The 23,566-nt window shown below is 46.8% G+C and overlaps 3 protein-coding genes across 3 annotated transcripts in view; 1 reads left to right on the plus strand and 2 right to left on the minus strand.

Moving 5' to 3' along the window:
- The window catches only part of SLC39A2 (solute carrier family 39 member 2), a 378,852-nt gene extending 356,430 nt beyond the window's left edge, over positions 1 to 22,422 (minus strand). Inside the window, exon 1 of the mRNA XM_063137951.1 lies at positions 22,406 to 22,422. The gene's annotated coding sequence lies outside the window, so the exon portion shown is untranslated. The remainder of the gene's footprint in view (positions 1 to 22,405) is intronic.
- LOC134405712 (ribonuclease-like) lies at positions 957 to 5,046 on the minus strand. Its single transcript, XM_063136958.1, has 2 exons — positions 5,032 to 5,046; positions 957 to 1,418 (listed from the first exon to the last, which is right to left on the minus strand). Exons 1-2 carry the CDS (start codon positions 5,044 to 5,046, stop codon positions 957 to 959), a joined length of 477 nt encoding a protein of 158 aa, XP_062993028.1.
- LOC134406457 (ribonuclease-like) lies at positions 6,961 to 13,066 on the plus strand. Its single transcript, XM_063137889.1, has 2 exons — positions 6,961 to 7,082; positions 12,315 to 13,066. The coding sequence occupies exon 2, from the start codon at positions 12,348 to 12,350 to the stop codon at positions 12,852 to 12,854; it is 507 nt and encodes a 168-aa protein (XP_062993959.1). The 5' UTR covers positions 6,961 to 7,082; positions 12,315 to 12,347; the 3' UTR covers positions 12,855 to 13,066.
- Positions 22,423 to 23,566: the final 1,144 nt, after the last annotated feature.

Raw genomic sequence — 23,566 nt, forward strand, 5'->3', positions numbered from 1 at the left:
CTAACATGTGCAGTCAAATACATTCCAGTACAATGTCACACATTTATGTAAGGTTAGAAACATGTATATTTGTAGTAGCAGTAGAGTAATAGTTGTAATGAATACAGAGCAGTCAATATATACAGCACTTTACAAGAGTAACAAGCAGTAAAGACAGAACCCTGCCCCAATGAGCTTACAAACTCTGTTTTGAATGGGGATGGGGCACGGGGAAGATAACAAAAACAGGGGAAGGGAGAAGAAAAACATTAAAAAGGGGAGAAGGGAGGTTTATAAGGAATGAATGTGAGCAAAGCCATTATGTATATTTGGATTCCATTTTTGTTGGATTACTAGAAACGCCCTTTCCCCGTGTCCCAGGATGTGGCCACGGGAAGTCTTTTTGCCTACTTCACACTGTAAGTCAGGAGATAGTGTCTTAGGGAAATCATTTATTTTGGCTATAGGTTAATTTGGTCATGAATTTCAGGCAGGTGGGGCGGGCACACTTAGCGAAAGGTATGGTCAGCATTCTATGGCACTGTTCAGGTGGCAGGTGAGGCCTGAGGCCTTCCACTAAGGGTCGTGCGGCCCCAGTGGGGGGATAGGGCTTACCTGTGAGGCCAACGCAACTCATTCCACCCGGTGTTGGGCAGCCCAGGGGGAGAGTGATGAGGGACGGCCTCCCCTCCCCAAAAGGGGTATGGCCTGGGGGTAGCTATCGTAAAACACCACTCATCAGACATAGAATGTTTTCGCCCAATACAACACACAGCATAGTTGCTGGCGTAGAATAGGGCCTGCCCAATCTCCCTTTGCAGATCATGAATAAAATGTGGTCCGAATTTTAACCATATATACCTGTCTCATCTCTTTATTTCCCCCCTTTCCTCTGCAAGACTAAAGTCGACAAAGAGCGTAGCACTTAAATGGAAGTACTTTTGAGATTCAGCTGGGATGTTTCGCCCCGCTTGGGCTCAAGCAGCCATCACAATCTGGCTTTCATCGTAGTGGACGGGCCATCCGCCTTCGCAGCCGATGACGATGTACCTGGGGGAGGTGTTCTCCTTATACTCGCAGGGCGGGAGGGTTGAGCCACCCCTGAGGGTGCAGCTGGTGACCCTGAAGTGCCGTCGGCTGCGCCGCAGCTCCCCGGAAGGAACCCCTCCTTCGGCGCACACCGCCCGGATCTGCCTTTTGGAGCCGTGGATGAAGGTGTTCATTTCCTTGCACTGGGGTTTGGTCAGGCCACGGCTGCCCATCAGGGTGTCGCAGTACCGGCCGTGGAATCTGCTCCTTGGCTCGTCCCGGTGCTGTTTCAGGAACTTCTCATAGCGTGGATTGTTGCCGCAGGACACGCTGGGCAGCAGTTCAGCCACCAGCAACACGAGGAGAAGAAGGTAACAGGCTCCTTTGGAAGGCCTCATTCTGTGCAGCACCTGTGAGAGAAAATCATGGTGCTGGTAACCCAATTTCGCCACTGGGGGGCAGTGTCGGTTACTGGCATCTCCACGCAGACTGGACAACAAATCTCCATGGCTTTGCCAAAATAGATGTGACACAAATGTTCCATGATCAGATCACATACCACGAGGCAGGGTGAGACAGCTGCCTCAGGAAGCAGATTTGGGGTGTCACTTTTAGGCGACAAATTGTTAGTTCTTTACTTGTATTTCTACTTGCAGGGATGGGGAAAGGCTCTTATGGGATTTTGGATTTCATGCACCAAAAGAAGGTTGTCTGGCTTTGGATATAGACACCTTGATTTGAGGGGGGACAGGGGGGCACCATTTCATGCTCTGCCTCATGCAGCCAAATGTCTTGGGCCGGCCCTGAGATCACCCCACTGATTTATCTTTAGTTCAAAGCAGTCGTGGAGAGGAGAGAGGTGCTAACTTGATCAGCTCAGCAGTGCAGGCAGACTGGGTGCTTAGCTCTTGGATCCTGCACCGTTTGCCCATTCCAAATCACCACACTTCCTGAAGCTGGGAAGAGAAATGATAGAAGTAGATATAGTTTCTTCCCCTCAGCCCCCAAGTAAGGCTATAGGTGCATCAGGTGGGGAGGGGGAGTTTAGATTGGGCAAACTATGCAGGAGGAGTTAAATGCTCCTGCTACAGCAGCCCTTTTGAGTCGATAAGGGACCTCCCACGTCACACCTGTTTTGGAGCTCATATGAGCTCTGATATGTGCACCCAGCTAGGACCTGGGAAAAACAAAATTGGACCAATCTGCTCTTCTTCCTTTTAACAAAAGCTTAAATTTGCAGTTGATGTTTTTCAAGGGGTGGGAAGAAACACAAAGCATGCAAAGAACCCTAACTGCTGTTGCAGGCACAGCTTCAGTGGCGGCTGAAAAGTTGGCAACTCTATAGCCAACCTGCTCCCTGTCTCTACCCAATGGAAGCCCCGAGGTGGTTCCGAATCTGTGCTGCCGAATCTGTGCCAAGGATTCGGAGCCCAGCATCCTGCCTGAGTGAGGTCAGTGCTGTTCTTCCGCCATCTCCCCTTGCTCTGGCACTACTACAGGGGTGTTTCCAGGTGGAAGGCAACCTCCCATTGATTGCCAGAAGCTTTGGATGGAGAGGGGTGGGCCCTGTGAGCCTAAAGGCCACTGAAAAGCCCGTGATGCCTCCCCAAGTGGGGATTTTCTACCGCCATCCTGCACCAGCAATACTGCGGTGGAGCAGCGCCAGCTTGGCGCCATGAGGACAGGCCCTTAGGCTTCTAACAGCCCAGAAGCCTCATGCTTGACCCACACATGTCCTCAGGGCAAAAACATGAAACAAAACGCCATTGCGTGCAAGGCCTGAAACACAAGTAAGTACAATTTTAGAGGTCCTGTGACATAAAGCATTTTAGTCCATTTACACTGTGTTCTTGGCGTTGTACAGTAAATAGAATGGTTTCAAATGACAGAGGACATACAGCTGGTGATCTGCCTCAATAACTGTGGCAATCTAAGACGTTGATCCCTTAGAAGAGCTTCCAGATTGTTTGGGACTTCAACTCCCACCAGCCCCAGCCAGCAGGGCCAATCATCAGGAATGCTGGGAGTTGTAGTTCAAAATGTCTAGAGTGTGCCAGGCTGGGGAAGGCTGTTTTTCACAGTCTAGAAAAGGGAAAACCACAGGGTGTGTCAGAAGAGGGGAACTGGAGAACTCCCCTGTGGACAAATGGAAGAAAGAAGCCAGGATCCTAAAAGGGATCAGGAAAAGCAAAGACAGCAGAGGACCAGGGGAAAGGGGACATGAGGAACTCACCTTTTCCAGAGACAACAGCGTTCGGTCTGGTTCTCAGCAGATCAGACTGTTAATTTACAGTCCCCTTGTGGTTTGGAGCCAATGAAAAGTTAACGGAAAGTTCCATCACTGCTCGTCAGGCAGAAATGTTGGATCGGCCCAAACTCGGGGTTATATAAACTGCATCTCTGCCTTGCAGTTATTCTTTTGCTGTTTCTAAAAAACTTTTTTTAAAAAAAAAGATTAGGATGAAAACTTCTCTCTCTCTCTCTCTCTCTCTCTCTCTCTCTCACACACACACACACACACACACACACACACACACACAAATAAATGTGCTTTACTCTGTGTGAAGTTTACATGGGTAATTTTGTTGCAATATTCTGCAGACGGAGCTAAACTCTTTGCCTTCCGCCAGAAAGATCTCTTTCTCCTCTGGTCCATTTTATTTGTTGAACATCTAGTCAGTGAGAAAGTTTGGTGTAACTCCAAAGCTTGCACACGCCATTGTGAACCCTGCTGGATTTGAACAAAAGATTTACTGCTTCTTTTTGAAGTTTTTGTGTTCTTGGGTCGGGGGGGGGGGATGGAGGATGCCGCTGTGAGCTACTGGATGAAATTAGAGGATAATCTATATAATTGCCCCATGTAATTCCACACCACTGGCAATTGAGCCTGCAGTGTATGGGGACACGTGAGGAATTCGATCTGTGCAAATTCCTGTTTGAATTGATGTGATCCACACCTCCCAGACTAATGTATAGATTGGAACAGAGTGGTCCCCCAATTTTTGCACAAACACAATTCTTGTCTTTAAAAAAAAGAAGTCTCCAGATGTGTTAAAATGGCATCTTTGGAGAGAAATGCATTTAGAAAGGTGTACTTTGGTTTAATTTTACCATAGCAATGTTGAGTGAAGAAACTCAAATAAAAAGAAAGAGAAGGCCACCAATCTATGGTACACAGCTGAAAATGAGGCCTTCTGAAGCTCTGTCTCTAGTGCTGTGGTCTTGGAACAGCTTCCCCCTTGACATGTGTGTCTCAATCTAAATTGGTTGATGGTTTTGGATGTGCAAGCAAGAGTGGGTTATGACACCATTGTAAGGCTGAACAGGCCTCAGCCACTTACTCAACAGGAAAGACCGGGAAACTGGAAGAAGCCTTAAGAAAGATTGGGACATCTTTTTAGGAGCCTTCATCCAATGAGAGTCTTGACCTGCCAGGTCTTGTATGAAAACCCAACTGTCTTTTCACAGCAGTGCGTCTGAATGGACTTCTTTCATGGATGGTATTTTGCCAAAAGCAAGAAAAAACCATCTACCATTTAGCAAGCTCAAGTGACAGTAACTCTAATTTAAAAATGTGTAAGTCTAGAAATTCAGCTGGTGAAGCTTTATGGAGATGATTAGATGGGAAAAGCCTGAAGTAACTAATTTCTATATATCATGGTTCTATCCAAGGCATGTGAGCAATTAAGGGTGCAATTGTATGCACGTTTAGAGAGAGAGAAAAGCCTACAATTTCCAGCGTGCACCCAGCCAGTGAGTTGTAGACCTTTCCTTCTGTCTAAACTTACATAGGATTATGCCTTTCACTGCATCCTTAAACAGGCATAGGATTGTGCCTTAACGCATTCAGCTTTCCCCTTTGGCTAAAAAAGAGGAAGGGCCAAACCAGACTGGATGTTTGAGTTGATGGGCCGTTTTAGGCCTATATGTGAGAGTTTCTAAGAGATAAGTCCTACTTAGGCATGCATTAGTCACACTGTTCTAATCACATGAGGGAAACTGGGGGGGGGGGGGTGTGCTTACTGTCCCTGTCCCCATGCCGGCCTCATACTCATTTTGGGGTGGAATGTCTGCATGGATGGGGCCAGTGAGGGCATGGTGTGGGTAGGTCCAGCGAACACAGCCTTGATCTTTCCCTCATGCATCTTGGAATCACATGAGTAATGAATCCCCGAAGTGGGCTACGGTGACAAAGAAATGCCAGAAACAGATGCAAATTGATATATGAGATGCTTTTTGTTTTCAGGGCTGACCCAAGACATTTTGCTGCCAGAAGTGGAAAAGCAAATTTCTCCCTCTCCCAGAGAAATGTAGATTATGGGGTGGCCTAATAATAATAATAATAATAATAATAATAATAATAATAATAATAATAATAATAATAATAATATAGGGCAGTATCCAAAGTGAGATTCAACAGCCCTAGTGTAGAAGGACTGTGAGCTTCATTCAGTTCTTCTACTGAAAACAAATTTCTGGGCTCAGCATTCTTTAATTTTAAGTATATGGCTTTTGAATCAGACTGGGGTTGATAGATCCCATATGCCAAAGGAGATCCTGTGTTGTCTTGGAGTCGCAACACACTCTCCCACGCTAGAGGCATTCAAGAGGCAGCTGGACAACCATCTGTCAGGGATGCTTTAAGGTGGATTCCTGCATGGAGCAGGGGGTTGGACTTGATGGCCTTGTAGGCCCCTTCCGACTCTACTGTTCTATGATTCTATGATAAGAGGGCCTCAGAAGATGAATGCAGGTTCTGGGGAGGCTCATCATGCAGGAGGAGGTAGTCTCACATATACCCAGACCCCAAGGGAAGTTCCACGTAGGGCATATTACAGTAGTCTAAATGCAAGGTCATAAAAGCATGGGCCAATGTGGCTAGATCCAGTAGTCAGAATGTGACAGGTAGCAATTTCAGACAACCACCTGCTCCCACTCCCACACCAAAATGCTACCTTTTCGCTACCTTTGGAATATGTAAACAGTGTTTGGGTTCAGACCATCAGCAGGGGAAACCATGAAACATCTGTTATTTCCCCTGCTCCCATGCGTGTCGGTCGTGCAACTGGGATTGTCTAAATTACCTGTGCTGTGTCTGGGTTGCTGTGTCGTTCGAACCAGGGATGCAGTGGGGATGCAGTGCATTTTCACCCACCCTATAACCCATGGCTTACAATAGGGGTTTTAGAGTGAGTGAGAACGCAGAGGCTATGTGCTGGGTTTGGACAACACAGCAACCTGCAAGGTGGTCATGGTAATTAGGGTAATCCCGGCTACATGATCATGTGGGAATGGGGAAAACAACGGACACCTTGTTGTTTCCCCTGCTGATTGTGAGGAACCCAGGAGAGTGGTTCAAGTGAAAGAGTTTGAGAAGAAGCTATTCTTGACAGCTATTTCTTTTCACAGCTACAGAACGTGGGGGTGGGTGGGAAAGGATGGTGATCCAGGTAGCACATCCTGAGAAGTAGTGTTTTCACACAGTCCAAAAATGCTACCTCTCTGATATCTTATCCTTTGACTTTGAAGGTAGGACGTGGTCGAGGGGAAAGGTTCCTCCAGGGAAAGGAAGATAACAGTCCAAGTAGCAGATACTGACAGGTAGCGATTTCAGACAGACAACCTGTCAACCTCTCCAAAAGCAATGGTTTCAGTATGATTTTGCTGCCATTGGACAGAAAGACAGGTGCCTCAATGAAACAGTTGGATTAAAATTTGCAGCTCTCATGAAAACAGGTTTGGGGGCTAAGTCCTGATGAAGCTTTACTCAAACAAGGCCCTGATCAACTGGAAGAAGGGCTGAAAACGTTTTTTTCATTTCACAGGGTGCTTTTATTTTGCCCACCCAGTGTTGTTATAGCAGAGTTACTCAAACAGAAGGTTACCCAAATAGGAAACTCACTGGAAGGACGAAACTTCTTCATACAACCACAGGCTTGCACTGAGCACGGACAAGAGATATATAGCTGGAACCCTGAAAGGAGGAAGATCATCCAGCTGGCATCCTCCCCTCTGCTGATAGTGGGATCCATTCTTCTAAGAAGAACCCTGACAGAAAAGATAAAGAATATTTGGTGAGTTCAGCGTCATGGATCACGTCCATTTTCCAAGGCGGTTGCACCATTAGTGTCATAGAGTGTTTATGGATGGAATGGGTGTGTCTGTGGCCTTGTCTAAACCTAAGGATTATCTCAGGAAAATGGAGAGATGGTCTCTGCCTGCTCCCGGGATCCCCTGTGTTAGGGTGACCATATGAAAAGGAGGACAGGGCTCCTGTATCTTTAACAGTTGCATAGAAAAGGGAATTTCAGCAGGTGGCATTTGTATATATGGAGAACCTGGTGAATTTCCCTCTTCATCACAACAGTTAAAGCTGCAGGAGCTATACTAGAGTGACCAGATTTAAAAGAGGTCAGGGCACCTGCAGCTTTAACTGTTGTGATGAAGAGGGAATTTCACCAGGTTCCCCATATATACAAATGACAGCTGCTGAAATTCCCTTTTCAATTCAACTGTTAAAGATACAGGAGACCTGTCCTCCTTTCCATAGGATCACCTCACCCTGTGTGTCATTTGCATGCACAGGAATGATCCTGGGACGATCCCTGGAAGAAAGGCAGGTGTAGAAATGGCCTGTGTGGTAGGAACCTAGGAAGTTACTGAGTCAAACCATTGTTTCATCTTGCTCAACCCAATATTGTCGACACTGACTGGCCGCAATGCCACTCCAGGGTTTCAGGCAGGCCATTGGTCCATTTAGCCCAATATTGTCAACACTAACTCCAGCGGCTCTCCAGGCAGGAATATTTTCCAGCCTTACCTGCCAATGCCGGGGATTGAACCTGGGACCTTCTGCATGCAAAGCAGATGCTCTACCACTGAGCCATGTCCCCTCCTTCATTGAGGTAGTCCACTAGGTTTAGATTTACATATGAACTGGTAGACAGAACTCTTAGGTTCTGTTCATGAACAACACTCAGAGGCTACAATAACTGGAGACATTAGCAAAACTTAAATTTGCTGGCTTGGAAACATGAGGACCTCCTAATGCTCATCTCAGATATGATAGGGTGACCAGATGAAAAGGAGGACAGGGCTCCTGCAGCTTTCACTGTTGTGATGAAGAGGGAATTTCACCAGATGCTGCAGGCCTACGGTTGAAATCCCCTTTTCTATGCAACTGTTAAAGATCCAGGAGCCCTGTCCTTCTTTTCATAGGGTCACCCTAGATATGAGGTTTGTATTATAACCACATGTTCTTCTCTGGCTCGGATTTAATTCAAGCCAGGGAGGAATTAAACTCTTTCCCCTCTTTCACCCAGCCAGTTCCAATTCCCTCTGTTCTACCCAGCCAGCCCCTAAACTCCCAAACCTCCACCCACCCACCAATAATCCTCCAAGAAACAGACACCATTTCCCTGTTTCTCTCACATGTCCTTCCCTGGCTGTTTCTGTGGCTTGGGCAGTGGCAAGCAGACAGGAGGCATGATGGGAGGGAGATCTCACCCCCTACTCATTGCATGTTGCTATGGAGTACACCAAGCAGACCCAATGTGGGAATGCTGTGGATGTCATATATCTTGACTTCAGCAAAGCTTTTGACAAAGTACCACATGACATTCTGATTAACAAACTAGCTAAAAGTGGGCTAGATGGAACAACTATTAGGTGGATCCACAGCTGGCTACAGAATCGGAGTCAAAGAGTACTTATCAATGGAACCGTCTCAAACTGGGGAGAGGCAACGAGAGGGGTGCCGCAGGGCTCAGTCCTGGGACCAGTGCTCTTCAACATTTTTATTAATGATTTGGACGAGGAGGTGCAGGGAACGCTGATCAAATTTGCAGATGACACCAAATTGGATGGGATAGCTAATACCCTGGAAGACAGAAACAAACTTCAAAGTGATCTTGATAGGCTGGAGTGCTGGGCTGAAAACAACAGAATGAAATTTAATAGGGATAAATGCCAAGTTCTACATTTAGGGAATAGAAACCAAATGCACAGTTACAAGATGGGGGACACTTGGCTCAGCAATACTACAAACGAGAAAGATCTTGGAATTGTAGATCACAAGCTGAATATGAGCCAACAGTGCGATATGGCTGCAAGAAAGGCAAATGCTATTTTGGGCTGCATTAATAGAAGTATAGCTTCCAAATCACGTGAGGTACTGGTTCCTCTCTATTCGGCCCTGGTTAGGCCTCATCTAGAATATTGTGTCCAGTTCTGGGCTCCACAATTCAAGAAGGATGCAGACAAGCTGGAGCGTGTTCAGAAGAGGGCAACCAGGATGATCAGAGGTCTAGAAACAAAGCCCTATGAAGAGAGACTGAAAGAACTGGGCATGTTTAGCCTGGAGAAGAGAAGATTGAGCGGAGACATGATAGCACTCTTCAAATACTTAAAAGGTTGTCACACAGAGGAGGGCCAGGATCTCTTCTCGATCCTCCCAGAGTGCAGGACACAGAATAACGGGCTCAAGTTAAAGGAAGCCAGATTCCGGCTGGACATCAGGAAAAACTTCCTAACTGTTAGAGCAGTGCGACGATGGAATCAGTTGCCTGGTGAGGTTGTGGGCTCTCCCACACTAGAGGCATTCAAGAGGCAGCTGGACAACCATCTGTCAGGGATGCTTTAGAGTGGATTCCTGCATTGAGCAGGGGGTTGGACTCGATGGCCTTGTAGGCCCCTTCCAACTCTGCTATTCTATGATTCTATGATTCTATGACCCCAGAAATGCAGCAGTCCCGAAGGCAACTGGCATTTGCGGTAGCCCACGGATAACCATCACTTCTCAGGTCTTCTTCTTGACAGGGCAGCAGGAATATTAAGGAAGAAAGAGGTCCATCCCATCACCTTTCCTGCTTCCTGGAACAAAATCAGCCAGCTAAATACGTGGCAACAAAAGGATGGTTGGGTTTGGAGGAGCATTGATGGTGGGAGAGAGGACCAAGGAGCAGGGCCAGCGCCAGACTATTTTGCGCCCTAGGCAGGCACACCGTACTGAACCCACCACCCGCTCCTGGCTTCGAAGCCAGGACTCTGGGGTTGGGGGGGCGTGGTGGTGGCTTCAGAATGGTGAGCCCGGGCGTGCTGTACTGCCCCCAAACCCCGCCCCCTGCGCCTGCTCCTGCTCCTGGCTTCAAAGCCAGGATGCTGGGGTTGGGGGGCGGGGCGGTGGCTTCAGAATGCCACGCCCAGAAGTGGCTTCCAGGCACGCCGTTCTGAAGCCCCTGCCCCCAACCCCAGCATCCTGGCTTCGAATCCAGGAGCAGCTTCCGGCCGGGTGCTGGCTTCGAAGACAGGACGCTGGGGTTGGGGTGGCGGCCGGGGCGGCGGCTTTGGAACAGCACACCCGGAAGCTGCTCTAGGAGAGCGGCTTCCGGGTGCGCCGTTCCGCACCCTCCTTTGCTTGGCGTTCTAGGCCGCCACCTGAGCTGCCTCTATGGCAGCGCCGGCCCTGCCAAGTAAGCTTGGGGAGCAAAAGAGGGACTAGGAGACTCGTGCAGATAGGTTGGGGGGGCAGAGTAAGGATCAGACCTTGGCAAAGTCTACAGCAAGCAGGATATAGCATTTAGGGTGACGCTATGGAAAGGAGGACAGGGCTAATGAATCTTTAACAGTTGTACTGAAAAGGGAATTTCAGCAGGTGTCATTTGTCTGCATGCAGCACCAGCTGAAATTCCCTCTTCATCACAACAGTTAAAGCTGCAGGAGCTATACTAGATTGACCAGATACAAAAGAAGGCAGGGCTCCTGCAGCTTTAACTGTGTTGATGAAGAGAGAATTTCACCCTCTTCAATTGACACCTGCTGAAATTCCCTTTTCTACATTACAGTTAAAGATACAGGAGCCCTGTTCTCCTTTTCATATGGTCACCCTAGTCATTGCACCTTATGTGTAAATGGAAGAGGGATCTCACGTTAATCACAACGTGAGATCTTCACTCCTCCGTCCCAGGCTTTCAGGTAGGTCTAGCTAACGCAACAGTCTCCAAGGGGCAGGCCCCACTCAAGGCTCACCCAATTTACATGATGGACTGAAAATTGACTTGTAACTGCTGGCCGCCTCACCAGCAATTGGCTGAAAGCTTTGGCAATTCCCCGAGAAGAGGAGGCACAGAGTGAAACTAGTAATTTGGCCCTCCGAGAAGACTGAAGCCAGGGAGCCCTGTCAAGTGGATTGCTTCAACTGCAGGCCCCTCTGCTGTGTCCTGAGAGCATCAGGGAAACCTACACAAATTCCAGCTTGAGACTAGGGACACGAGAGAGAGAGAGAGAGAGAGAGAGAGAGAGAGAGAGAGAGAGAGAGAGAGAGGGAGGGAGGGAGGGAGGGAGGGAGGGAGGGAGGGAGAGGGAGAGGGAGAGGGAGAAGCAATGTGACTTGGGGAACCAAAACGAAAACCAGGATGAATGAGTCATTGACCGAGCCTTGGTCATGCAGAATTCTTTAATGGCTTAACTTAATGCAATTAACATATTATTCTTATTCTTATTTACATATTTATACGGCCCAACAGCTAAGGCTCTCTGGGCAGTTCACTATTAAAATAGTTAAAACTGCAATATACAAAGTCAGAATTTAAAACTTTATTATTATTATTATTATTATTATTATTATTATTATTATTATTATTTTAAAAAGTCACATGAAACCAGGAAAAGTCATAATCCAGGGAAGGTTTGTCTAAAAAGATGTGTTTTCAGGAGGTGTTTGAAAGCTGTTATATTCCCCCCCCCTCCAAAACCGCATGAGGCAGGGTTTTTCCAGAAGGTGGGTGCCGCTACTGAGAAGGCCCCACCACTGAGGTTCTTCATTGTGGCATTCTGTTCACCTTAGAATGAGCAGGACTTCCTCTGATGATCGCAAATCTCATCTGGGCATGTATAAGGGAAGGCGGTCTGCTAAGTATCCTGGTCCCAATTTGTTTAGGGCTTTATAGGATAATAACATAACATTGTAAATGGCTCAGGAGCTAACAGGCAGACAGTGCAGTTCTTTTAGTACAGGTTTTATGTGGGCAGAGCTAGATGTCCCAGTGGGCACCCTAGCTGCTGCGTTCTGCACAAGCTGCAGCTTCTGAACCATACCTTTGGGTAGCCCTTTAAATGCGCTTTTTTTCCCCTTGGGGAGCGGCAGCTATGATGGACCCTCCAATCACAGTGTAGTGTAGTTGATACTGAATTAAATGGACCAGAGTTCAGAATTTGTATAAAGTAACTTCCTACGTGGCAGGCAGTGTGCCTAGTGTGTGAGTTGCTTCGAAAGTTGAGAGTATTCATGTTGTTTCTTGCCTTTGCAGTGAGATACACGCCCAGTTTCCAAGGGCCCAGTCATGTCCCCAAAGGGCCTTCGGCCTCAGGCCTTTCTTCTCTTGCTCTTCCTCATGGCCACCACCCTGCTGCCACGGAGCGAAGGCACCTCTTCCGGTGACACCAAGCTCCCACGGAGCGAAGGCACCGTTTCCGACGAACCCCAGCTCCCAGGGAGCCAAGACAGCTCTTTCAGAGAGTTCCTGAAAAGGCACCTGGACAGCCCCAAGTCAGACTACCAGAACGACCACACCTACTGCAACCTGATGATGAGCCGCCGGAACCTGAACTGCCAGCGTGGCAACACCTTCATCCACAGCAGCGAACGGCAGCTGACTGCCATCTGCAATTCAGCAAAGAGGAACTTGGATGGAAACCAGACCAGCAGAACCCTGTTCCCCATCACCATCTGCCGCCTGGCCGAAGGCCGCAAGGGGCTTTACTGCCGCTACACGGGGAAGAGCGAAATCAAGAAGATCCGGGTCACCTGCAAGAATGGCCTCCCTGTCCATTACATTGCCCATGCCTAAGCCGGGGCGAAATGTGAAGGAGGAAAGATGTGGCGGCTGAAATTACTCTGCTTTGCTTGGCTGATCCTTCCCCAATCCTCCCTCAGAGCTCCTTGTAATGAGGGTGACCCTATGGAAAGAAGGACAGGGCTCCTGTCTCTTTAACAGTTGCACAGAAAAGGGGGTTTCAGTAGGTATCCTTTGTATGAATGCAGCACCTGGTGAAATGCCCTCTTTATCACAACAGTTAAAGCTGGAGGAGCCCTGCCCTCCTGACCAGATGCAAAAAAGGACAGAGCTCCTGCAGCTTTAACTGTTGTGGTGAAGAGGGCATTTCACCAGGTGCTGCGTTCAGACACTGGCTGAAATCCCCTTTTCTGTGCCACTGTTAAAGATACAGGAGCCCTGTCCTCCTTTCCATATGGCCACCCTACTGTGGTCATCATCAGCCTCTGCATCCAGGACATGGTATAACATACTCTGTTTATGATGTCCTCCCTTTCCTTTTATTCTGTGCAGCGCCTAGCCGAATTCTGGTCCTAAATCAGTGTCTCCACGTTAGCAAAGGTCGTTTCTTCTTTCTTCCAGAAAGTATTCACTGGAATATGTTTGCAGCTGGCTTCCTTTCCTCCCCCCTCTGCAATAAATCCATTCATTATCATGACCTCTAGGTGTTCTTTCCTTGTGCTCTATCGCCACGATGTGTCCCTAGAGCAGTATGGCACACACTTCTGTGTACAAAGACATCGACATTGTACTGCTGGCACACCCAGCTCAACATCTGGACGATGGTGATCCAGATGTTCTGGAGATGCTTGCAAGAGAAGCAAGGGGACAAAGGCTCATTTCAAAAACAACACAGAGGCAAATTTGGGATCAGTGCCATTTATTTATTTATTGCATTTATATTTAACCTTTTTTCCTCCAAGGAACCCAAGGTGGTGTACATAATCCTCGTCTCCATGTTATCCTCACAACAACAACCATGTGAAGTAGGTTGGGCTGAGAGTCTGTGACTGGCCCAAAGCCACCCAGTGTGTTTTCATGGCCGAGTGGGGACTAGAAACTGGATCTCCCGACTCCCAGTCCAACACTTTAGCCACTACGTCAAGCTGGCTCTCACACTCAGCAAAGTCACTCAGTGGGTTTCCATGGCTGAGTGGGGACTAGAACCTGGATCTCGTGACTCCTAGTCCAGCACTTTAGCCACTACACCACTACACTACTCTCACATTCAACGTTCAATATACATCCAATAGAGAGCTGCAGCTAATCATAGTTGATTTATGGGTGTCTCTGTAGGGGGCATATGCTTTTCATGTTCAAACTATACATTTGTATATAAATTTATTTATTACATTAACTCGTTAAAAATGTACATGTATCTGAAGTCTGTCCATTTCAACTGATGGCCATCAATTTGGATAGCTTTAAAAAAAGGTAAGGCTATCAATGGCTACTAGCCCAGATGGCTATGTGCTGCTTTTAGTATCAGAGGCAGTAAGCCTGTATATACCAGTTGTTGGGGAACATGTCCGGGAGGATGCTGTTGTACTCATGTCCTGTTTGTGGGTTTTCCCTGGGCAGCTGGTTGTCCACCATGTGAACAGAATGCTGGACTAGATGGACCCTTGGTTTGATCCAACAGGGCTATCATCACGTTCTTAATGCTTTTAAAAGCCATAGTAGGATAGTAACTTTATTGTAGCCAACTAAGAACCAAACTAAATGTGACCTTAAATGCATTATTGCAATTTCTGCATATTCTTTTCTTCTTATGCAGATGTTGTGCAAGGGGGTGAGTTGGGCCACCATTTCCATTATAATTCCCCCCTGCTGTTAGCGGTATTTGCATTGGAATGAAAGTTTCCATTGACTGTATGCCTCAGACCCCCTCCCTGTTTCCTGGTATGTTAGGTGCAATGATGCATTTGATGTCATGTTCAGTTCGGCTCTAAAATGTCACAAATGAGTGTGCAAGTTATTGAGCTCTCTGGAAATCTACAGGCTAAGCAATTGATAACAAAAAAGTTTAGCGTGTAAACAATAAACAAGGTTTAAAACACTAATAAAAGCAGATTATAAAGAGCACTTATATTAACAGAATCAACAGTGTAATCACACATAAACGTAAGGATAAAATGTTTGAGAGTTTTTCACTCTTTCAGTCTCTTGGAGGATTTTCTATTTCATATTAAGGGGAGAGATGTCCCTTTACTCCTATTTTGAGGAATTTTCAAGTCAGCCCCCAAGTTTTATAAATAGCCCCGAGTACTGATTAGCCTAGGTAGGTCCAGTTAATATTTGATTATTTTAAATTCTAAATGCAAATATTAGCACTTCTATGCCTTTATCCTGGCTTTTGTAGCTGTTTTATGCATCCCGCGATTTTATGCATTTCGGTTAAGGTTAGCACTTTTTTATTATGTGCCTGGATGTTAAGCAAAGCAAGAAGTGGGTGTGGGTGTTGGTGGGTGGAGAAAACCTGCACCGGATCTAGACTACTGTAAAGCGCTTTATAACAGTTATAAAGTGCTTTAACTGCTTTAAAGCGCTATAAAACTGTTATAAAGCACTTTAAAGCAATAGTGTAGATCCGGCCCTGGGCATTCCATATATACCTAAATTGAAGACTTTCAGCATTTCCACCTCGGCCAGCCTCTTCTGTCTCTTCTCCTAACTTGAAACAGAATCATAATTATTTAGAGTTAGAATCTTGGAGATCATCTGGTCCAACCCTTTACTTAGTGCAGGATCTGAAATGCAAGGTGAACCTTCAGCATCCCTCGAGAGGCCTTCCATCCTCTGCTTAGATACCTCCAGCGAAGGAGAGTCCACCACCTCCCAGGCCAGGCTCGCGACTCTCAAACAGGGCTTGGGGCCTAAGGCATAGTGAGTGAGGGACATTGGGAGCACGTGAAGCTAAAAACCAAAGGGTAAAAAAAGAAATACAGTGAAGTTTGAGTTATAGAAACATAAACGTAACGCTTCTGCTCTTTGATTGATTGCCTCCGCTAAACTGTCTATGGGCTCATCTACACCAAGCAGGATATTCCACTATGGAAGTGGGATAAAAGCAGTATATAAAAGGCAGGAGCCACACTACTGCTTTATAGCAACATTGAAATGCACTGACAACTGTTGGAGCCCATTGACACAAACCATATACCACTTTCATACCACTTTCATAGTGGAATATCCTGCTTGGTGTAGATTTGACATGGGCCCCAACAGTTGTCAGTGCACCAGCACCACTACAAAGCCATAGGCCTTTGCTAGACTTACCGGTAAGTCTGTGACAGAGGAGGGGAGATCCCGCGATGCGAGTATTGCAGGATGTTCCCCTCATTTACATGCACGCACGACGAGCTCAAGAAAAGAGCTGTTGTGCCCGCCATTTTGTTTTTAGTTTTAAAGGGCCAGCTGTGCAGGAGCACATGAACGATGAACTGTGAGTTTTTTTAAAAGAAAAATTGATTTCCCCCCTCCTGCCCCTGATGGGTGCAGCGCTGTGCCCTGTGCATGGCTCCCGGCTTCGCATGAGTATTTTTTTTCCTCCATAAGTTTAGATCCAGCCCTGAAAGAATCTCCCCAAACTGGGAGGATGGATATTCAAATGCAAACACACTTACCTGTAAGCAATTATAAAGTGATGCACGTTGGGACACTGCTGTCCCAAGATTAAGGGCTTGGCAGATCAGCCCTCTCTCAGTTTAAATGGGGTCTCTCCAAACCAGAGGTGCAGAATATTTCTAAGGTGAAATTGATGCCCCAATGCCCTCCATGTGCCGGATGTCAACAGCGGCCAACCCCTACCTCTTTTTCTCCTCCATCCTGGGACAAGCACAGAGAGCTTTTCTACATGACACTGTTAATCCGCTGTAGCTTTTTGCTGTTTCATCACAGAACTGAGATCTCAACACTACACAAAGAGTGCTTCCTTTCCTGCATTTCTGCTACATGACCTCTAGGTGGGAATATGCAAGTGGAAAAGGAATTTTTTACACTTTCACAAATAATACCACATTTTACCTGCTCTTTTAAAAAAAAAACCTCATCAAACGTGATAGTTACAAATTGAAGTGATTCTGGAGGGTCACAACATCATGTAAAAAATGCCATAAATAACTGCAAGTAAGGAATGAGGAGAACACAATAAATGCCCCGTATAGAAGAGCTCAAAGAAAGGGACAATGTCTGCAATGGGAGGAATAGCCACTCTTCCCAAGTCTGGCTGGGTTATTGTGGTATATGGCACCCCTATGAAAGTGATGCGTCTCTGGTGAGAAACTCAGCTCCAGAAGGAAGAGTTGCTGCTATTCCCAGCCTGGGCTAAGTCAGTGGTTTGGTCACCACATGCTGTGGGGAGCTACTCCACCCATGCTGGGAAGAACAACTTCCCTTTAAGACACTAGCAGAGTCCCCCACCCACATCTCTACTGTTATCTCCCAGGCAGTACTTTGGGCCCGACTGGTGAGTCCAGAGGAGCAGATTAAGCTCACAGGCTCTGGATTCTGCACCTCTGCCCTAAGCTAAAGCCACCGGAGGAAACCAGGACAAAACCTCTTTCACACACAAGGGCTCCTATCACTGCTGCTACCCAAAGGACTCATCTGTGTCAACTATTCAGAGCAGGGGTAGGAACCCTCTGGACCTCCAGATGGTTCAGCTTGTATAAACAAAGCCCAGGTTACCTTCCTATGAACAGGAGATGCCTGTTCAGCGGATGTCATTTGTATGCATGCAGCACCTGGGGAAATCCCCTCCTCATCACAACAGTTAAAGCTGCAGAAACTCTACCCTCTTTTGTATCGGGTCACCCTAGCTAAAGAGGGCAGGGCTTTTGCAGCTTTAACTGTTGTGATGAAGCGGGGATTTCACCAGGTGCTGCATGCATACAAATGACCTCTGTTGAGGGGAGTTGAACCCTCCCCTGCCTAGCATACAGTGTGGGATTTCTGTGGGGTTGGCAGATAAAGCTATGGTGGCTTCACCCTTGTTTCATGTGGAACAGGGGTGCACCTTAGAGCATGCCCAAGGCTTCACTCCACTTGATGTGAAGAATACACAATGAAATGAATTCTACAGAAATGATTTCTACACTGTTGGAAGAAGGCCATGGTGGGTATGTCGATAAGAGCCCCTTGACCTACGTCCAAGGTTAAAGAGTAGAAATTTCCCAATTCATGGCTGGTACTGTTCTCAGCTTTACTGGAATAGATTGTTTTTTAAAAGGAGGGGGTGCAAGAAATCATGGCCAATCATAGGCTTCTAATCTGGACCAGGACGTGGCAGTCTCCAGGGTATAAATAGGAGCTCTCTGAGCTAAAGGTTTCATAGAAGATCAGGAGGAATCCATTTTCCCTTACAAGGGTTCCCGTTGCTTCTGATACACAAGAGTTCATCCATTTCTCTTCTCTCAAAAGTAAGTATGATTCAAAATTGCCTTGTTGTGAGTCTGTCCTTAGTTTTATACACTCAAACACCTTCAGTGAAAGAATGTAGACAGAGCAGAAAATAACTGGTGAGGGCTACTTCAGAGCTTTTAACAGCAGCATGATCTGCAGAAATCCACCCATGGAAATAAATATGATCACCTCTGGTGACACGTCCACTGCCCTTCCACCATCAATCTATGCTCTGTGTTTGGAAAGAGATTGAACATTCTTTTTCCTTTCCCTGATCCTGACTAGCCTGAGATGTACATTATAATTCAAATAGAAGTTTGATCAATAGATTTGTCTCTGCAGAAAGCATTGTCCATCACTCAAGATAGAACTGAACTTGAGTAATACAACCCAGGTTCTGCCCCCAAAACTGTTGCTGTACACCTTGAGGAAACAAAAAATATTTTCTTCATGAATAAGCAAGCACAGCCTTTGAGGGCATGGAACCCTCCCCAGGTTCTTCAGAAGGCAGAACAGACAGAAATTTGCCTCACAAAAGCTTCCACTAAATCATGCAGTTGTTGACATTCTAGAGTTGTCAAGGCTGGTAGTCAGACATTTTGTCCCCACATTAGAGCATATTTAGGAGAACCAATTGCTATGAAACAAATATCAGAGATCACAGAGTTGACAAAAGCTATAGCCTAGGGTGATCATATGAAAAGGAGGACAGGGCTCCTGTATCTTTAACAGTTGCCTAGAAAAGGGAATTTCAGCAGATGTCATTTGTATATATGGAGAACCTGATGAAATTCCATCTTCATCACAACAACGGTGCAGGAGCTAGTAGCCAGATTTGGGGGGGGGGCAGAGGAAACTAAGGGTACACTGTAGAGGAAGAAAATAGCTAATTTTTTATAGCCAGAGACCACCATTGCCACAACGGGTACACCAGATTCCATCCTCACTTCAGGTGGCCAAAGGCCTTCATTCCTGTTCATCCCCCTGGGCCTGTCCCAAGGCTAGTCAGCTCAAGAGAGCTGCTAGAGAAATGGACACTTAATAGAAAATAGAGTCACCCTGGTTCTTTCCCTCAGTCATGGTGTCCTTCTGCCCTGGACCTTGACAGATCACCTTCCCATCCGATTAAATGAGATCACTCTAAGCTAAATGTACCAGAAGAAATCAGGAGAAAATCCGTTTCCCTCACCAGGGCTCCCGTCACTGTTGTCACTCAAAGAACACATCCAATTCTCCTGTTTAAAGGATAAATATGAAAGTGTTTTAATCTCCCTTGGTCTGAGCAGTTCTTTAGCTTTCCTCAGCCAAATACCCTTAATGAAGCTCACTGACAAAACCAGGGGTGGGGGGGGAACCAGCATGCCTTGTGTGTTTAATAACAACAGTATGACCTGAAGAAATCAGCCTGTGAAAATAAACATTATTAGCAGTTCAGTTCACACCTTTCTCCTCAGTATCTCCCTGACTAGAAGAGCATGTTCGCCATAGGCTTTAGGATCATGCAACCAATTGTGTAATTTTCAGTTACAACATTACAAACGTTCAGTTGGATTTGAAACATATCCGTTGGCCTTTCTTCATAAATCTGTACACCCTATTTGGCATCCGGTTGAATATTCTTCCTCTTTTTCCCTGCTCCTGACTTGACTAATTCAGCCAGTCACCAGAGGAAGAGAGATCTTATCTCTGCAGCAAGCGGTGTCCATCACTCCAGACGGGATTGGATTTGGGTAAGTTGGAGGAAGCCACAATCTGGGTTCTGCCCTTGGAGCTGCTGTTTTACACTTTGAGCAAACTGAAATTAGACCCTCTGCCCTTTCTTCTGAGGGTAGAGCTGAAGGGAATTTGGCATGCTCAAATGTCCTCCAAGTCATGCAGCTGTTGGTATCACAGAGCTCACCAGACTGGGGTGGGGTGACATTTTGTGAGGAGGATGTTGTAAGGATACACTGCAGAGGAAGGCAATTGGTGGGGAATGGCCAAAACCCAAATGCAAATAGCCCGATATGTGTAAAGTTACTTACTGTGCAACCCTATATGTGTTCACTCAGAAGAAAGACCCCAAGTTTGGTGGGGCTGTGATCCCATTCTGGGTTTTAGTCAGAACTAAGTCATTTTGGTGATAGTGTTCAGTACCTTGAACAGCTCCTTTAAAGTTCTGGCTGGTTCTGACCAAAACCCACCAAAATTGGAGCCATTAGACTCCATTATGTAAGCCGTATTGAATTCAATGGGATACACTTACTCTCAGCTAAGGGTGTATCATTTTGGAGTCTTACTTATCTTTTGTGACCAAGAGTAGATAGGTTGACAGTCAAGTGACCTTCCACGTATATTAAATTTGGCTCAAGCCTTTGGTTGGTACTATTATGCCCCTCTTCATATTTCAGACAACCGTACAGAAGAGGATACTGGGGCATTTCCTAAATTGCACTGGCAATCGTACACATTATAGTATACTGCATATTTAGAAGCATCAATTGGAAATTAGCCAAATATTGGAAATTAACGAGAGTTGAGGTCAACATGGACTCCATAGGGAATTCTATAAAGAGTTGGGAGAGTGAATGGCCAACACACATTTGTTGGGATTTGAGTGCTTCAAGGGAGAAAACCACAGATTCCTATCATCCCAAAGCCTGGGGCAAGATGAGTAGAATCTTAACAACCTATTTGTCTTTTGAAGCAAGACACTAAGATATTCATGTCCTTCCTGGTAAGCAGATTTAACAGCAATGTGGGTCTGTACATTGCGCAAGACCCAAACCACATCTTCCAGATGTGGCAGGCAAACTTTACAGAATTGTAAGCTTCTGAATCTAATGTTTGACATCTGACAGCATTTGTTTGTTTGCCAAAGTATTTAATGTTTGACTTTTCTGACCTTGTATGTCCAATATTTTATACTGTTCATGCTGCACTGGGTAAAGTTAGATCTATTGTTCGCCATGATGGCAAACCTGCACGTGGACTGTACTAGTCCATACTGCAGTTATGGTGGCTCACACACAGATAGCTCCTCCAGATATATAAAAATGTCACTTTCCTTCCACGTGACCATTTATGGTAGAGGGAACTATAGCTTTGAACTGCAGTAGGATAGGCAAAGTGGAGAGGGGGAGAATTCAAGGATCATGCAGTTGTGTGGTATCTTCTACCCACCAGTCCCAATATTTCCTTAAAGAAGATGAGAGAGGGACAACCATGGGCAACTGAGCAGAATGTGGGTGAAGGACATGTGTACGATTGCACTCTTGGATAAGTGTACTATTTATGGTAGTTCTAGAGATAATAAAAAAAGGAAAGGGCGAAGTCGTTTAACTCAGTTTTCCAGAGGTAAACAAGTCTCTCAGGGAGCAATCCTAGGCACGTTTGGAAAGACAAATAGGCCTTTGCTAGACCTAACTTTAAATCTGTGCAGGGGGAGGGGCGAGCCGACGATTCAAGTATCGCAGGCTGTCACCCCAGTCTAAACGTCAGATGCGACGGGCTAAAGGAAAACCCCGTCGCATCTGCCATTTTTTTCTTAAAGGGCCGGGTGCGCAGGAGCACATGATCGACCAAAGTAAGTGGGGGGGTTAAAGGTTTCCCCACTGCCCCCACACTGCCCCCGATCTCCCCCCCTTCCACGATCTCCCCCCCGCCACGATCTCCCCCCCTGCCACGATCTCTCCCCCTGCCCCAATGGGCACAGCGCTCCTGAAGAGTGCTGCGCCCCGTCCGCCGCTTTTCCCAGCTACTCGTGAGTAATTACAGTTGCCGGGAAAAGTGGCGGTAGAGTCTACACGCTCGCAGTCTCGGGCTCAGCCTGAGGCCGCGGGAAATACCAGGCTACAACTGGAGCCCGTTACCCCAGGGCAAGGGAGGGTTGACCCCTGCCTGAGCCTGGGATCCCCTGTGCGTCATCTGGACACAAAGGGGCGAGCCCAGGGTTCACCCCGGGCTAACCCGTGGTCCAGCAGAGGCCATAGTCTTACAAACCCCAGCATCAGAATTCACATCGTTGTGGCAATGGGAGCATTTTTTCCCTGAATTCCACCACCCCATTCTGCAGAACTGTAGATTGGTTCACGTTTTCATCCTTAAGAAATAGGCATCACTTTTCCATTTCCTTCCTTATTCCTCCCTCTTCTCTGTAGATTCCCAGGTGCTATCATGCGAACCTCCAAGGGCTCCTGCTACCTACAGCTGCATCTGGCCATCCTTCTCGTGCTTCTGCTGGTGCAATCCTGTCAAGGACAGAACTGGGCAACTTTTCAGAACAAGCACGTGAATTTTCCAAGAAGCCAAGCCCCTAACTTCAATGCCTACTGCAACCAGATGATGGTGCAGAGACGCCTGAATCCCCACTTCTGCAAGCCCCGCAACACTTTCATCAACAGTAGTGCTGCATCTGTCCAGGTCGTCTGCAGTACTGGAGGGACCCACGTCAGTGGTAATTTGTTTGACAGCACACAATACTTCAGTATGATTGACTGCCACAACACCGGCGGAACTGCTCCTAATAACTGCAGATACAACGGCAAGCAGCTAAGCCGCCGCATTCGCGTGGCCTGCAGCAACGGTCTGCCCGTTCACTTGGACAGTCTCCAGCCGTAGGCAGGAAGTGACGCCGCTCGCCGAAGACAGAAATCTCAGGGCCTTTTGGCAGTGGAGGCTGTAGACTCCCGTGTCATTGGGGTGGTGAATCCACTCCAGGTGTCAGCCAGAACCAGTCAAAACTCTAAAAGATCTCTCCCATGTGTGGAAGCACCTTGGATAGCTCCTTTAGAGTCCTGACCGAACTCTGGAGCAGATTCACCGCCCCACTGACATCGGAGCCACCAACCTCCACTGCTTTTTGCAAAAGATTCAGTTCCAGTTTGCTTAACGCTTTCTTGACTAGTTCAATCCTACAAATTACTCACCTTGCAGGCTTTTCCAGTCATTTGCTCTCCCCAGGGAACCCTGACAATTGTAGAACTGAGAGGAAGGGGTGTGGGATTCTAATGGAAACTTTTCTGGCTGTCACTCTTTCCCTCTGTTTTGTTCTTTAAGTATTTCTACTCCGTGATAAACACATATAGGAATAACCAATCCTTTTCTGTGTGCCACCTTTAGCACCTTCACCAAAGTACCATTGAAGAAGTATAAAGGCAGCACATTTATTGCGTTACTAGAACCTGATAAACTCCCAGGCCTGGTTCACACATGCATGTTCATCAACCCCAATTGTGTTTCAAGGGTTCCTGTTCACAAATGCATGTACATTTCCTGATTTCTCTGCACAGCATGCTGCTGGCAGCTGCGTGTGTGGGAACCAGATCACCTGCAAGAGGAGATGT

The sequence above is a fragment of the Elgaria multicarinata genome, chromosome 11 (assembly GCF_023053635.1).
Source record: "Elgaria multicarinata webbii isolate HBS135686 ecotype San Diego chromosome 11, rElgMul1.1.pri, whole genome shotgun sequence".
In the NCBI taxonomy this organism is placed as follows: domain Eukaryota; kingdom Metazoa; phylum Chordata; class Lepidosauria; order Squamata; family Anguidae; genus Elgaria; species Elgaria multicarinata.

Coding starts and splice junctions, on each gene's coding strand:
- LOC134406457 (XM_063137889.1), top strand. CDS start 12,348: ATGTCCCCAAAGGGCCTTCGGCCTCAGGCCTTTCTTCTCTTGCTCTTC.